A 17661-nucleotide genomic window follows, 5' to 3' on the forward strand; every position below is an offset into this window, starting at 1 on the left:
GCAGGAAAGTCCATGAGACTCTTATCTCCAATTAACCAGCAAAATGCCAAAAGTGGAGGTATGGCTCAAGTGGTGGAGTACCAGGATTAAGCAAAAAAGCTAACCAAGACAGCAAGAAGCTGGGAGCAAGCTCCAATACTGATACATACATACAAAAACGCAGTAAACAGTAATAATACACACAGCATAACCAGCCAAAACTATAGGCTACAGCAAAAGTCATACAGGCTTCTTCTGTCTTTCCATGCCATAGATAATCTCCTTCCTTCCTTCTTTTCCTCCCTCCCTCCCTCCCTCCCTCTCTCCCTCCCTCCCTCCCTCCTTCCCTTCTCTTCCCTTCCTTCCTTTCCCTTCCCTTCCCTTCCCTTCCCTTTCCTTCCTTCCTTCCTTCCTTCCTTCCTTCCTTCCTTCCTTCCTTCCTTCCTTCCTTCCTTCCTTCCTCCCTCCCTCCCTCCCTTCCCTCCCACCCTCCCTCCCTCTCTCCCTCCCTCCCGCCCTCCTTCATTTTTCTTGTCCATAGGGCTTAAATTAAGGGTTCAAGTGCTGTCTCTGAGCTCTTTTTGCTCAAGGTTAGTGTTTTGCCACTTTGAGCCACATCTCTGCCACTTTCAGTTTCTAGGTTTTCTGATGGTTAATTGGAGATAAAGAATCCCTTGGACTTTTCTGTCTGGGGCTGGCTTTGAACAGTGTTCCTTCTTGGATCTCAGCCTCCTGAATAGCTAGGATGACAGGCATAAGCAGGAAAAAATGTGAAACTCTTATCTTCAACTAATAACCAAAAAACTGTTAGTGGTACTGTGGCTCAAAGTGGTAGAGTGCTAGCCCTGAGTTAGAGTTCAGGGACAGTGCCCAGGTCCTGAGTTCAAGCCCCACAAACTGACCAAAAAAAAAAAAAGAGAGAGAAATAATAAAGAAAAATGATTTGCCTTATTAGTCACCTAACAGATATGGTACTGTTGATAGCAAATGCCTAATTAAATACTTGTTGAATAAATAGACATAAACCAAAAGAGAACAATACAAGCAACAGGCTGAAACAAGCACCTCTGTTGCATACAATTGCCACTATGTGAATCCAAGAACACATTTCTTTCCTTGAGGTCTAAAGCTACCTGTAGTTAGCATTACATACTATTACTTAAAACTCCAGTTCAGTTCAGTATTACTTAGGATTTATATTTTATTGTTTAGGTTAGTATTGCTTAAAACTTTCTGGTGATATATGATGACAATGTAACCCCTCTGTCATCACTTTTATAATAACAATAAAAATGTTTAAAAAGTTCTAGTATAAATGAAAGTATTACTACATGTGTCATTAATTTATAAAATTCATATATACTAGTAAAATGTTAAAAAAAACAATAAAAATGTTAGAAAACAAACTATGGTATAAAAAGTAAGCTTAGAATATTTATTTCTACTGACCTTGTAAGAACATAAGGTGAGAATGAAGCTGGGTTATCCTGCTCTGAAAAGAGGGGCATAGACCCTCCCATTATCCGCAGGCGGAAGTACAAAATCACCACCACCTACAGGAAAGGAGAAGCTTGGTAAGATGGCAGTGCTGAGCAGAGCCCTTCTCTCTCTGAGAGGGCTCCCAGCGTGGTTACACGTACACAGCAGCAGAACAAGGTAGCAACGCAACTAAGCAGCTGGAAGCCTCACCGCTAAGGGGTCCTGCAACTTCCAACCTGATTATCGTTAGCACCCAGCTGCTTGGCTGTAAGGAAGTTCTGTATCTCTAGAAAGAGAGGTCATGGGAAAAGCCAAGGAGGTTTGGGTATCACAGAGTAAGAAGTGTAGGAGACAGACAAGGGTGAGCCCTTGAGAGAGATTGCCTGGGCAGGCGACTGGCACCACTGAAATGATGTAATTGACCATCTACTGAAACTAGCTCTTAACAACTATGGTTGGTATTGTTGGTGTAACCTGGTCTGAGCTGTAGTCACTGGGCTTTCTTGCTTAGCACTGCTCACATCTATAAGCCTCCCACCCACCACCACACCCAGTTTCATCCTGTCTTATCACTTGAGGGTCAGATGATTTCCAGTAAAGGTCAAGATGTCCTGACCTGGTTGTGACCGGTTCCTGGACACTTCGTGAAATGAGCCACTATGATTAGGCTAAAGGGAAAATTCCTGTGGTTTGGGGGTTTATAAGCAGCGTTCTGAGATGGCTCAGGGCTGCATCTACAGATCCCAACCTTGCGTGCAGTCTTGGCGCATCAGTACTTTCTCGCTCAATAAAATTATTTTCACCCCAGATTGTCATCTGAGTGGTCTCATTAATAATCAATTTCTGGACCCGTAACACCACCAGATAATACTGTCACTAAGCCATGCATGGCAATACATGGCTACTCTATCTAGAACACGAAATTCTGGGATCATTACCCATCAATAGATAATTCTGAGACCTGGTTCTCCTCTGTAACCCTATCTAGTTAGGAGGCTGAGATCTGAGGGTCATGTCATGGTTGGAGGCCAGCCCAGGCTGGAAATCTGTGAGACTCTTATCTCTAATAAACTAGCAAAAAAGCCAGAAGTGGAACTGTGGATCAAGTGATAGAGCACTAGCAAATAACAATAACAACAAACGGTCAAGGACAGTGCCCAGGGCCCTGAGTTCGAACCACAGGATGGTAGACTGACAGACAGATATAAAGGGCCTTCAGTGTAGACCACACTATCACTGAGTTCACACATATCTAGAATATTGTCTTTTCTTTTTTTTTCTTGCCAGTCCTGGGGCTTGAACTCAGAGCCTGGACCCTGTCCCTGAGCTTCTTTTGCTCAAGGCTACCATTCTACCACTTGAGACATTCTGGCCTTTTCTGTTTACGTGGTACTGAGGAATCGAACCCAGGATTTCATACATGCTAAGCAAGTACTCTACCATTAAGCCACATTCTCAGCCTATCCAGAATATTTTCACGCAGACCTTCCAAAACTGTGTAACATTCACATTATGCAGGGAATGTGGACTAGTGGCAAGAGAGCTTGCATACATGAAGCCCTGGGTTCGATTCTCCAGCACCACATATCTAGAAAACGGCCAGAAGTGGTACTGTGGCTCAAGTGGCAGAGTGCTAGCCTTAAGCAAAAAGAAGCCAGGGACAGTGCTCAGGCCCTGAGTCCAAGCCCCAGGACTGGCCAAAAAAGAACATTCACATTATGCAAACTCTTCTGTGTCAAGATCTCATTGGTTCTACTGATGATTCTATTACATTATCTGGGTCATGTATCTGAGCTGAGTTGAAGTAAAACCTTCTTTATTAAGACATTTCACAAACACATTTGTACACATACTTACATAACTTATGACCAGAATGGCCCTTTTGAAAAATGGTCTCATAGAAAGAAGATAATTACTGTTGCTGCCTGTTGTCAGGAACCTGAAAGAGGAGAGAAGAGGAAAAAAAAATTTAGATACATGTACCACATATTACTGTCTCCCAAGTAAATATGTAGCTGGAGAAGCTGGGAGTCAGCCCATGGAGTCTGGACACAAACCCCAGCCCCTAGCTCTGTTGCCTACAACCTAGGAGGCCAAGGAAAGCTTCTATTTATGTATGTGTATATGTATGTATGAATTTATCTATTTATTTGTGTCAGTACTGGGGTTTGAACTCAAGGCCTCATACTCTCCCTGGGCTTTTTCACTCAAGGCTGATGCTCTACTATATGAGCCACACCTCTACTTGTGGCTTTTTCCCCCCTGGTTAATTGTGGAGTCTCACAGACTTTTTTTTGCTGGAGCTGGCTTTGAACTGTGATTGGCAGATCTCAGTCTCCCAAGTAGCTAGGATGACAGGTGTGAGCCCTCAGTCCCAGCCACATGGCTACAGTTGAAAGTACACAGTGGAAGAAAGCTGACTTAAATCACATAATCCAACAAGTATTTCCCAATGCACTCTGGTTTCTCCCATTCCTTTTCATTTGCTTGTTCTTTCACTCTTTTTAATCCAATGATTACTCAAAGGAATTTCTTCTAGCATCTCTTACAATCTGCATTTGAATGAAATTTCTACACTGGGTAAAGTTATATCAGAACATGAATCCTTTTGAAAGATCTGAGTGCCTTAGAGTTTCACAGGAAAACACTCATATTGGGTACTACTTAGTATTTATGTGGTTCCTGTGTTTAGTAATAACTGTTTTGTAAGTGTGGGGAAATGACAGTCTCACTCAACAGCAGGTATTTCCCTCCGCACTTCTGTTTTCCTCTTCCTGTCTGGTCAAAAATCTTTGTAAGTAGCTGTCATTCTAACTACTCAGGAGGCTGAAATCTGAGGATTATGGTTCAAAGCCAGCCATGGCAGAAAAGTCCCTGGCACTCATCTCCAATTAACCACCAAAAAGCTGGAAGTAAAGGTGTGGCTCAAGTGGTAAAGTGCTAGCCTTGATTTAAAAAAAAAAAAAGAGTTCATGGATAGCACCCGGACCCTGTGTTCAAGTCCTAGGACTGGCACCCGCACGTGCATGCGTGTACATGCATGCATACACACACACACACACACACACACACACAATTGAAAGTGTCACATGCTCAGATCTAAGTATTAAATGAATAGGAGAAATGGAGAGTTCCCAAAATACAAAACAGAGTTAACTAGTAATGAACGAAAATAGAGTTAACTAATAATAAACTAAAATAGTTAACTAGTAATAAACTTTCTACTAGATCCATCCTAAGTGCTCCTTTTAAGTCCTTTTCCTGTCCCACGTCAGGGATACTGTCAGCTTCAAAGCACAGGAGAACAAATAGCTTCTGTCCCAAAGCTAATTTAGGGAGCCCTGAGATTGCACACAAGGTCGTGTGTGTGTGTGTGTGTGTGTGTGTGTGCATGCACACACACACTTGCATGTGCATCTATGTATTTTTCTCAGGCAAAGTCACTGGCTATGATGTTTGTTCAATTGTCAGCAGGGGTCTGTGATCCTAAAAGTCAAAGCACTCAATGCTGAGCACCCTCCTCCCAGTTTCAGTTCAGTGGTACCTATCATTTTCAGGCTTGCTCTGAATATTTAGAGGTTGAGGTAAGTGGCAGCAGGAAGTCAAAGGGAATGAATGGCAGAGGAGGCAGGAGAAGGTGGAGGGAGGACAGGGTAGAGATAAACAGGGAAAAAGGGCTTCCTGGCAGGCTTGGCTTTTGGAAAGTTCATTTCTCAAGGTCACTCACTCTGTTGCTTGTTTAACACAGTGGAAAAATCAGAAGTGGGTTTCCTTTTATAGAACAACAAGCTACAAAGTTTAAGCTTTTTTTTCAATGTTCACCTTACATGAAGTCTCATGTATTGTTTCTCTGAAAGCTTGCTGTAATAATTATTTTCAGTAATTATGGTCATAAAGCATTATTGTTGGTAAAATTCCACTTCCTCAAGAAGTTAAGCTCAGATACCAATTTACACTTAAAGTGTAACATCCCAAAGCAATGATAGCCTAGAATTCAGATTAAAAATACTTCTTTCTGAGATTCTATTTATGTCTGTTGACACTGTACTAAATGACAAAATAGGACAAAATGCCCTGGTGCCCTGATTTAAGAACCACTAGGTCAGACAGCCTATGATTCCTAAGGTGGATATGCAGCTTGCATGTGCTGAATTCTCTACATCCTCTCCTCTCCACCCCAAGAAACCAGACAACAGGAAGGTGAGAAAATGCAGTCATTGTAGTCAATTTATATTATGTAAAAAATGAACTACATAACTTGAAGGTAGGAGTGGGAGGAAGAAAATGAGGGTAAATGAAGGAGTGATATTAACTAAGAAACATTATATTTAATAACCTGACTTATGGAACTGTAACCCCTTTGTACAACTAGTAATTAATAGTAATAATAAATTTTTAATAGAAAAAAGCCAGAGCCAGTGGCTCCTACCTATAATCCTAGTTACTCAGGAGGCTGAGATCTAAGGATCATAGTTCAAAGCCAGCCCAGGCAGGAAAGTCTGTGAGACTCTTTATCTCTAATAAACTACCAAAACAAAAAACCAGAAGTGGTGCTGTGGATCAAGTGGTAGAGAAGCTAGCCACGAGCAAAAGAAGCTAAGCGACAGTGCCCAGACCCTGAGTTCAAGCCCCAGGACGGGCACCAAAGAGAGAGAGAGAGAGAGAGAGAAAGAGAGAGAGAGAGAGAGACAGGAGGAAGAGAAGGAGAAGGAGAAGAGGAGGAAGAGAAGGAGGCAGGAGGAGAAAACAAAGTTATGCTATTACAACCCCATATATTTTCTATTATTCTCAGAGCTAAAATTTGTCTTCTTCCTGAAGTTCGTCTTTCAGAGTAACTCAGTCCTCAAGCATACTGACAGACCTTGGCGGAGACCAGCCAGCCACCCCAAATCACCCACCATAGATCCTGACATCTAAATAAGTGCTTCCTGTTCTGAGTCGCTGCCTTTGTTCATGAAACATCCGTCCATCCATACTTAATACATAAGATTGTTTCCTTGGTCAGTGTTCAGTCAGGCTATGGGAATACCAGTACCCATTTGTGTATGTTCTCATAAAAAATGAGAGTTGCTAAGTCCGTGTAGCAAGAACCTCTCACATTTGATACCTGATCACCACAGATATCTGAACACACACACACACACACAACACACACTGGTGATACCTGATCATCCTGGCCTGTCTTCAGCAAGGACCCTGTTAGGCCACTTGAGCCAGAATCTTCCTTATCCATAGTATTTTCTTTCAGTAATTTTCCATCTGCGGCTATCTAGGGGCATGGTCCCATTTCTCCACCCTGCAGTGATGCAGCAAATTGATTGAAAGTGGGAGCAGAGGACAGACTCTCTGTAGGAAAGACTGGAGTTGGGAGTCTATTGAAGTCCCCCAGGAAAGTGGCTTTTATGCCTTATTCTCCTTCCCCAGGATCCAACAGGTCAGTGAGGGCCCATATGTGAACGTGGGTCCCTCATTGGTCTCTGCCACTAGATGTAAGTCCAACGGATCATGCCGGACTGTGCATGAGATGTGACCTCACTATTGAAGTATGATTTTGAGCAGGAACTTAGGGCATTGTAGGAAGAAGAAACACCATTTTGAGCAGAAGCCCAAAGCATTTTGGGAACAACAACTGCCACAATGGGCCATATGTTGCCTGCCATATGTCATATATGCTATTTTCTATCCTTCTCTACCTAACAGTTTATTTTTGCTTTCTCTCAAATTCTCTACCCCGCCCCCATCCTGCTACTTGGCTTTAACCATGCTTTTAAGGTTGATGTGGATTTCTTCCTTTTTTTTTTTTTTTGGCTGGTCCTGGGGTTTAAACTCAGGGCCTGGGCACTGTCCCTGAGCCTCTCTGTGCTCAAGGCTAGCACTCTACCATTTGAGCCACAGCGCCACTTCCAGCCTTTTCTGTTTATGTGGTACTGAGGGATCAAACTCAGGGCTTCCACATGCTAGGCAAGCGCTCTACCACTAAGCCACATTCCCAGCCCTCTTCCTTTCTTTTACATGTATAGCAAAATGATCAATAAATGTCTAGTGGCCTAAAAAGAATTTTAAGTTTCTCTACCTGCCTCTTCTCAATCCTTTTTCCTTCCAGTATGAGGCCAGGGTACAAAATAAAAGTGCTCACAGTTTGGGGTATAGACAGAATATGAAGAAGGAAATTATTCCGATAATATATTTTCTCTTCTTAAATAGCAATAGCTTAAGAGATCTTTTATCAAACATGCCATCCTTTCTCAGAAAGGATCATTTCTGCTTACATGTCAGCTCTGGGTAGCAAAATGATGAACTGTAAGACAAATGAATTACAAAGAGCTATATCTGTGATTCCTAACTTAATTTTATATATTATTTAAAAGGATATTAGTTAAAATCACATACTGAGAAAAAACTCAGAGCTTTTAGAATAAGGCTTCAGAATAAGGCTTCTTACAATAAGACTTTGCAAACAACTGCTTTTCTCTGAAACACAAGACAAAAGATTTCTGGGGACCAAAATATGGCAGAGACAGCTCACAGAAAACATTATAAGCTTACTAAGAACTATCTAGAAATGAGCTTGTTAAAGCACTCTCTTTGAACTTATAAAGTACTTCGCCAAACCTTAATAAGCAAAGGCATTCTGCAAGGAACAACCTTTGGTGTTTTGTTTGATATCCAAATGATATCTGGAGGGAAAAACTAAAGTATTCTAAGCAGTTAACAGTGCATTTCTTAGTTCTGTCTACTCAGAAGCCTCAAAAGACTTTCAGTTCCCACTCAATAGGCCTGAAAATTGTTCCAGAAATCTAAAATGATTTACCTGTCACATTACTTACAAAGAAGCATTTACCTAAGCTTCTCTTCTCTTCTCTCTCATACAGACACACACACACACACACACACACACACACACACACACACAAATGGTAGAAATAAAGACAACCTGTGGGTGGGGCCAGGTAGGAAAAACTGGGACAGAGCAAGGAAAAGGGTGACATCCCTGTAATGCTAGCTATTTAGGAGGCTGGGATCTGAGAATCAAGGTTTAAAGCCAGCCCCCAAGAAAGTCCATGAGACTAGTCTCCAACTGACCACCAAAAAGCCAGAAGTGAAGAGCTGTGGCTCAAGTTGTAGAGTATTAGCCATGAGCAAAGAAGAGTGCCCAAGTCCTGAGTTCAAGACCAAGCATAGAACAGAGAGAAAAAAAAGAAGGTAAAGCTAGGCAGATCTCGGTATTCTATACCTTAAGCTTAGAGAAGCTCAGCTTTACAAACATGTTAAAATCACTTGAGTGTCTGTCTAAAACTAGTAAAAATAGCCAGTAATCCACAGCCTGCAATCTGAGCAACTCAGGAGGCTGAGCTCTGAGGATCACAGTTTGAAGCCAGCCGAGCAACAAAGTCTGTGAAACTTATCTCCAATTCACCATCAAAAGGCCAGAAGTGAAGATGTGGCTCAACTGCTAGAGCCCTAGAGAGCTGAGTTCAAACCCCAGTACCAGCACCAATGAATAGATAGCTATCTAGAGAGACAGACAAATCTGGTAATAAGAGGTTAGTTCGTTCCTCATTGGGTTGGCTGAAGACACTAAGATACGGGTAAGATTCCAGGAGCAGTGAGTCTTTTAGGCAGATCCTCTCCTGAGGAGACTGGGCCCCTATGCTTCCCAATTAGGAGGAAAGACCCCAAGACAGGGACAGAGGGTGGATCTCCCCCACCCAGTCACAGCAGACATCATGTGACAGAAACTCAACTGACTCCTTCTAGATAGTAACTTCACCAGGAGCAACCATGCCTCAGAGAAGCAGACCTGACATAAGATGGCTGAACACAGTACCCAGGCCTGCTTAGCTGGGAATCATGCCTCCTGGCCCTCTTCTTTGTTTCCATCCTATATTTAAACCTGAAGTTCTTTTTTATTTTTGCTTTATTTATTTATTTTTTGCCAGTCTTTGGGCTTGAACTCAGGGCCTGGGCACTGTCACTGAGCTTTTTTACTTTTTTTATCTAGCACTCTACCACGTGAGCCATGGCTCTCCTTCCAGCTTTTTGGTGATGAATTGGAAATAAGAGTCTCATGAAAAAAAAAAAAGTATCATGGCTATACCTGCTTACGCTGAGTTTGAACTGCAATCCTCAGTTCTCAGCCTCCTGAGATTACAGGTCTCCTAGGATTACAGGCATGAACAAGTAATGCTAGTGTCCAGCTCACTGTTTATTTTTAAATTAAAAGTTTATCTAAAAACAATAAAAGTTTAATCTAAAAGTTAAAGGATGTCTCTTCCCTTTAAGACAGTCTTTATTTTATCACCCCTTCCTTACAGGCAGTTTAATGATCACAAGATTACTGGCTAAAATCATTCCTACTCTCTCTAAACACTAAGGCTTACAGGCAAAGTTTAATGATTACAGGACTGGTTAAAATCATTTCTGCTCTCTCTTAACACAAAGGCTTCAGAGTCTTGAACCAATAATTATTATCATGTCGGTTAGTGGCAATGGCTCAGACAGAAGAATCACACTTTAAAAGCACAATATCAAAATCAGTAGAACTTCACCACAAGAAAACAAACTCCAGGGGATGGGAATATGGTCTAGTGGTAAAGTGCTCGTCTCGTATACATGAAGACCTGGGTTCTACTCTGCAGCACCACATATATAGAAAAGGCTGGAAGTGGTGCTGTGGCTCATGTGGTAGAGTGCTAGCCTTGAGCAAAAAGAAGCCCGGGACAGTGCTCGGGCCCTGAGTTCAAGCCCCAGGACTGGCAAAAAAAAAAAAAAGCAAGAAAAACTAACTTCAAACCAGGCACAGGTGGCTCACATCTGTAATCCTAGCCGCTCAGGAGGCTGAGATCTGTGGGTTACAGTTTGAAGTCAGCCCAAGCAAGTAAGTCCATAAGACTCTTATTTCCAATAAGTTACCAAGAAAGTCAGAAATGGTAGAGTGCAAGCTTTGAGCAAAAAGCAGTTCAGGGGGAAGAGCGGCCCCAGCACCCGCCAATGGGACCGCAGATCATCAGCGACCACAGAAGCAACAGTAGAAAAGTCCTGTCGCGAGTTTAGACACCAGACAGCAGGAGCTCCATGGGCCCCAGATTGCGCGCAGACAGGACAGAGCCAGGCGGCGGCGCAGGACCGAACAGATGGGACCAGACAACAGCAGAGGAACTGGGTGCCGCGGATGTAGAGAGCTGGGACCGCCACCGCCAAACAATCCAATCACCACACCCCAGCCCAGGAAAGCCCACCACAACATAGGGCACACACACAATCCAGGACCAGTAAGTTCCCCATTGACCCCACCCCCACAAACGGGAGATTAGCTCTGGCAGAGACCCAAAACCTGATGTAGAGCTCATCACAAGGGGACAAAGAAACTAGAGCTCCCTCCCTCCCCCTCTCTGTCCTGAGGGAACAAAAGAGCCCCATATCTGACGGCTCCAGGACCCTACAGCTCCTGGGAGGACACAGGACCTAGCAGTGGCAGAGCAGCACCCAACAAAGTGGCCGGGAGACACCTTAGGCCAGTGTCCCTCAAAGCCCCAGAGGGGGAGCCTGAATCTGTCCGCACCAGCCCCCCGGCAGGAACCAAGGTCTGGTAGGCATTTGACCACCACTTGAGGCACCCTGGTCTGCGTGGACTTTTTGAACAACAGTCACAGGCTTGCTGGTGTGCAATACCAGCCCAGCAGGGTCACCTTGGCTCGAGCACACGCCCCCCTCACCGCAGAGGCACAGAGAGTCCGTGGGCACCAACCCATACCCAGACACTTGAACCTGCTGGGGGCCATGCATACCGTCCCCACAGTAGATTTGCGAGAGGGCACAAGCACCCTCCAATAATCCGGGGCAGCATGACCCCCAAAAGAAGCACAAGAGCTCACATGCACGCGCCCCTCAGAGGGCCCACATGGGTCAGCGTTCTAGCCCTCCAGCAGGAGGGTCCTGCACCCACTCACACACGGGAGCACACAGGTGGGCAAGCTGCCCCTCAATGGCAATGCCTGCTCTGACAGGAACACTCCGCACAGGTGGGCGAGCCACCCCTCAGAGGCAATACGCAAATCTGAGAGGCGAGCTCTCTTGACCCACAGCAACTAACAGGGAAAGAAAGAAGAGAAAAGTCTCCATGCCACGCTGAATCAGTGACCCGCGAACCCCCAACAGGGGTCCACAAGGGTCAGCACAACACGGCGGTGGAGCACGGTCCCTCAGAGAAAGCCACAGAACTTACCCACCCCTAACTGCAGGGAGGGTAACCAACTTGGCAACAACCAAGATGGTCGTGCTTACCCATAGGGTAGTAAGGTTCAACAGCTGAACTCAAACCCAAGGCCGCCACCTACAGGCCCCTGAAAGGAAGTGCAAAAACTCCAGATGCATAAATCACAAAGAAATATTACAAATTTTATGAAAGGTCAAGCCAACTTACCAGCTCCAAAACACAGTACAACCGAAGAGGAGATGGAGAATAAAAAAACAGCTGAGGTGAAGAAAGCAGAAATGATGAAAGCCTCAGGAACGAATTCAGAAAACAATTCCAGGAGTTTAGAATGGAAGTCGTGAAGGACCATCAGGAAGTCAAGAAAGAAATGGAAGCAAAAATAGATACAGTCTATTCCTCCATTAAAGAAGATTTTAACATCCTGAGAAATGAAATGCATGAAAAAATACATTCAAAATACAACTCATTAAAAGAAGAAATTACCACAATGAGAGCTGATCTGGCAACCATAAACAGCTCTCTCGCCTCAATGCAAACCACACTCGAAGCCACATCACAAAGAATTGATCATCTTGAATCTCGAGTCTCTCTTTTGGATGATGATTCAGCTGATAAGGACCAGAAGATTACCACACTCCAAGAAACTGTCTCTAGGGCAGACTAATCCAGGAGGTTGTGGACAGGGAGAAGAGATATAATCTGCGTATAATCAGAATAGATGAAGGCGAGGAAAACCAGAGCAGAGGTATACAACACATATTCAAGAGAATTATTACAGAGAATTTCCCCAATCTCAAAAAGGAAAACCTCACCCAAATAACAGAAGCATATAGGACACCTGGCAGACCAGACAATAGAAGATCCTCCCCCAGACACATTATAATCAAGGCCTCAGATTTCAACAATAAGGAGCAAATTTTGAACGCAGCCAAAACACAGAAAGTACTATACTACAGTGGAAAAAACATCAGAATCACAGCAGACCTCTCCATACAAACTTAAAACGCACGAAGAGCCTGGAAGAACACAATCCAAGTCCTCCAGGCCAACAACTGCCAACCCAGAATTAGGTACCCAGAAAAATTAGAATTTACTTTTGAGGGAAAAACCAGATCTTTCCATACCAAAGAGGAACTAAAGGAATATGTGAATAAAAAACCAGCTTTACAGCGAATTCTAAGAGGGGAGCCCCACCCAACAGAAATCGTACAGGATACACAGACTGAAACAGAAAGAAACTACAATAGCCAGAGCCCAACAGGAAGAGCAGCTCAATAACGACAAGAAAAAAGGGAGAGGAAACACAGCCTAACAGGAAAATGGAAGGGGAAAAAAACCACACCTATCCATGATCTCTTTGAATGTAAATGGTATAAATTCTCCGAGCAGACTGACAGAGTGGATCCCAAAACAAAAAATTGCTATCTGTTGTCTTCAAGAGACCCATCTTACAGCAAGGGACAAAAACAGGCTCCGAATGAAAGGATGGAGCAAGATCTTCCAAGCAAACACACCTACCAAAACGGCAAGGGTAGCCATCCTAATTTCAGACAAGCTAGACTTCTCATTAAAATCAGTTCAAAAAGATAAAGAAGGGCACTACATTTTAATACAAGGAAAAATCCAGAGTCAAGATATCACGGTGATAAATTTATACTCACCGAACAAAAGAGGCCCTAAATATGTCAAACAAATTCTTTCAGAACTACAGAACAAGATACACCCAAATACAATCATAGTGGGAGATTTTAATACTCCACTCTCTCCAAGAGACAGATCCAACACACAGAGGATTAGCAAGGGAGCCAAAGACCTAAGTAACACCATTTTCCCACATGGATCTGACAGATCACCCTACAGAGACCCAATACATATTCTTTTCAGTAGCCCATGGAACATACTCCAAAATAGATCATATCATAGTCCACACAAAGAACCTCAGCAAATACAAGAGTATTGACATTATCCCATGTATTTTATCTGATCACAGTGGAATCAAGGTAACCCACAATAACAAAGGATACCACAGAAACTACACAAATACTTGGAGGCTAAACCCTTCACTGTTCTCTAACACTTGGGTCACAGAGCAAATTAAGGACAAAATTAATGAATTTCTAAGCCACAATGACAATGAAAATACATCCCAAAGCAACCTCTGGGATACAGCAAAGGCAGTGCTGAGGGGCAAGATCATTACCCTCAGTGCACACATTAAAAGAATGGAATCAGAACAGATAAATAACCTCATGATGCAGTTAAAACATCTGGAGAAACAAGAAAAATTTGAATCTAAAACGACTAGGAGGAGAGAGATCACAAAGATTAAAGAAAAGATAAATCTGATTGAGAATAGGAAGACCATTCAACAAGTAAATAAAACTAAAATCTGATTCTTTGAGAAAATAAATAAAATTGACAGACCCCATTGAAAGACTTACAAAAAAAAAGAAGGGAAGAGACTCATATCCGTAAGATTAGGGACTCCACCGGAAAAATTACAAGAAATACACAGGATATTCAAACAATCATAAAGAACTACTTCCACAGCCTTTACTCACTAAAGAACAAAATTTTACAGAAATGGATCAATTCTTAGAGAAGTATAAACTGCCCAAACTGAATCAAGAAGAAATAAATCAACTAAATAAGCCAATAACTTACAGCGAGATACAAGAGGTAATCAAGAGCTTCTCAACAAAGAAAAGCCCAGGCCCAGATGGATTCACCAATGAATTCTATAAAACTTCCAGTGAGGAGCTAATACCAATACTCCTCAAACTCTTCCAGGAAATAGCAACAGAGGGAGAAATCCCAAACTCATTTCATGAAACTAATATTATACTCATCCCCAAACCAGGCAAAGACCCAACAAAAAATGAGAATTACAGACCAATATCACTAATGAACACAGATGCAAAGCTCCTCAACAAAGTATTAGCTGACATGATCCAGAAACTGATCAAGAAAATTATACAACATGATCAAGTAGGCTTTATCCCACAGATTCAAGGATGGTTCAACATCCGCAAATCAATAAACGTAATTCACCACATCAACAGAGCTAAGACCAAGAACCCCATCATCATCTCAGCTGATGCCCAAAAAGCCTTTGACAAAATACAACACACATACATGTTAAAAGCCCTAGAGAGAACAGGAATAGAGGCAACATTCTTTAAAATAATAAAAGTCATATACAACAGACCAACTGCTAATATCATATTAAATGGGGAGAAACGAAAACCATTCCCCCTAAACTCAGGAACAAGACAAGGATGCCCATTCTCCCTGCTTCTATTCAACTAGAATCCCTAGCCATAGCAATAAGGCAAGAGAAGGACATCAAAGGGATCCACATTGGCAAAGAAGAAATCAAACTATCCCTATTCGCAGATGACATGATCTTATATCTGAAGGACCCAAAAATATCAGTCCCCAAACTCCTAGACCTAATAAACCATTTTTGGCAAAGTAGCAGGCTACAAAATCAACCCACAAAAATCAGCAGCTTTTCTGTACACCAGCAACGTACAAGCAGAAAAGGAAATTATAGAAATAGTACCATTTACAATAGCTAAAAAAAAAAGAATAAATTACCTAGGGATTAACCTAACTAAAGACGTGAATGATCTATTTAATGAGAACTATAAAAATCTAAAAAGGGAAATCAAAGAGGACACAAGGAGATGGAAAGACATCTCATGCTCATGGGTAGGCAGAATCAATATAGTGAAAATGGCCATATTGCCCAAAATGTTATACAAATTCAATGCAATCCCCATCAAGATCCCAGCTACATTCTTCACTGAAATAGAGAAAACAACCCATAAATTCATATGGAACAGCAAAAGACCTAGAATAGCCAAAGTAATTCTAGGCAAAAGAAGCAGCACAGGAGGAATCACAATACCAGACTTCAAGCTCTATTATAGAGCCATCATAACAAAAACAGCCTGGTATTGGTATAAAAGCAGACCTGAAGACCAATGGAATAGAATAGAAGACCTAGAAATAAAGCCTCATTCTTACAGTCAGCTGATATTCGACAAAGGAGCTAAAGACATACAATGGAAAAAGCATAGCCTCTTCAACTACTGGTGCTGGGAAAACTGGGCAGCCATATGTAGAAAACTCAAAGTAGACCCTAGCCTATCACCATGCACCAAGATCAACTCAAAATAGATTAAGGACCTCAACATCAGACCTGAATCCTTGAAACTACTGAAGGACAGAGTAGGAGAGACACTAGAACTTATAGGCACAGGAAGGAACTTCCTGAATATAGTCCCAGGGGCACAACAGATAGGGGAGAGTCTCGACAAATGGGACTACTACAAAGTAAAAAGTTTCTGCACAGCTAAAGACATAGCCACCAAACTAGAAAGACAGCCAACCATATGGGAAAGGATCTTCACTAGCACAGCAACAGACAAAGACCTAATATCTGTCATCTACAGAGAACTCAAAAAACTAAGCCCCTCCAAGCCCAGTAAACCAATTATTAAATGGGCAAGGTAGCTAAAGAGAGACTTCACAGGAGAAGAGATAAAAATGGCAAAGAAACATATGAGGAAATGTTCAACATCCCTGGTAGTAAAGGAAATGCAAATAAAAACAACCCTGAGATACCACCTCATTCCAGTTAGAATGGCCTATACTCTGAACTCAGGTAACAACAAATGCTGGAGGGGATGCAGGGAAAGAGGAACCCTTCTCCACTGTTGGTGGGAGTGCAAATTAGTACAACCACTTTGGAGAACAGTATGGAGGTTCCTCAAAAAGCTCAGCATAGACATACCCTATGACCCAGCCATACCACTCCTAGGCATCTATCCTGAACAACAGGTCTCAGGATATCAAAAAGACATCTGTACATCCATGTTTATTGCTGCACAATTCACAATAGCCCAAATATGGAAACAACCCAGATGCCCCACTACAGATGAATGGATCAAAAAAATGTGGTACCTATACACAATGGAATACTACATAGCGATTAGATATGATAAAATATTGGCATTCGCAGGGAAATCGTCAGAACTTGAACAAATAATGTTGAGCGAGACAAGCCTAAAATACAGAGAACAAAGGGGCATGGTCTACTTGATATATGACTGTTAGGGTGGGGGGGGAGGGGACAGTAGAGACCAGGTGTGCTTAACTAAAAACTTCTTGCCAAATGATATTTTCCACAGGTTTGGATCAGCAGCCTTACGTTACGTATCTAAAACCAAACAACTACTAAACATAAAAAGGTCTAGAATAGACCTATCAGTGGATCACAATATCTCAACAGCTATGTACATATGATCTTATAAGACAAGGATAAGCAAAAACAACTCCAAAAGAAGGACACAGGAGGACTCTATTGTTGACGTTACATTTAAAGTTCTAGGTGAATTTCCTTTGGCATACGCCACATGGTTATTGTATATGATTTTGGTACACTGGGTATTGTATATATGCCTACCTGATCTAGGGATAAGAAAGAAAAACGAGGGTGTGAGATATCACAAGGTATGTACTCACTGCCCTATTAGGTAACTGTACCCCTTTTGCACAACACCTTGTCAACAAAATTTAATTAATTAAAAAAACATAGCAGTTCAGGGACAATGCCCAGGGCCAGAGTTTGATCCCCAGTATCACCAACAAGGAAGAAAAACTCCAGAAGGATGTATTTAGATAAGCACTTTACCCAAGTAGTCGATCTGACCCCTGCTACAGCCAGTGAAGAATGAAGTTAGTTCCAGGGACCATTTATTCTTTAGGACAAGGGAAGATCATGTCCAGTAGTGTAGATGAAGAAGAGCTTTCCTTTAAGACCTAAGAATATGGCAGGAGGTGCTAAATCCATTCTAAAAGTCACTAAAAGCCAGCTGGCTCACTGTCCCAATAGCACAGTGGGAGAAACTGATGGGAGACGGAAGTCCACAGGCAGCCACTGAAGCCTCCCGACCCCATGGGAGGGCCTTGAAGCTGGC

The 17661-nt window shown here is 42.5% G+C and overlaps 1 protein-coding gene across 2 annotated transcripts in view; it reads right to left on the reverse strand.

Moving 5' to 3' along the window:
• Positions 1-17661, reverse strand: part of Tmtc1 (transmembrane O-mannosyltransferase targeting cadherins 1) — a 148384-nt gene that overhangs the window by 67299 nt on the left and 63424 nt on the right. For both annotated transcript variants that reach the window (XM_048366913.1, XM_048366906.1), the window contains exons 6-7: positions 3316-3397; positions 1429-1532 (exon numbers count right to left, since the gene is read on the reverse strand). In XM_048366913.1, the coding sequence (XP_048222870.1) occupies positions 1429-1532; positions 3316-3397 (186 nt within the window). The remainder of the gene's footprint in view (positions 1-1428; positions 1533-3315; positions 3398-17661) is intronic.

Source organism: Perognathus longimembris, chromosome 1 (genome assembly GCF_023159225.1).
Source record: "Perognathus longimembris pacificus isolate PPM17 chromosome 1, ASM2315922v1, whole genome shotgun sequence".
Taxonomy (NCBI): Eukaryota; Metazoa; Chordata; class Mammalia; order Rodentia; family Heteromyidae; genus Perognathus; species Perognathus longimembris.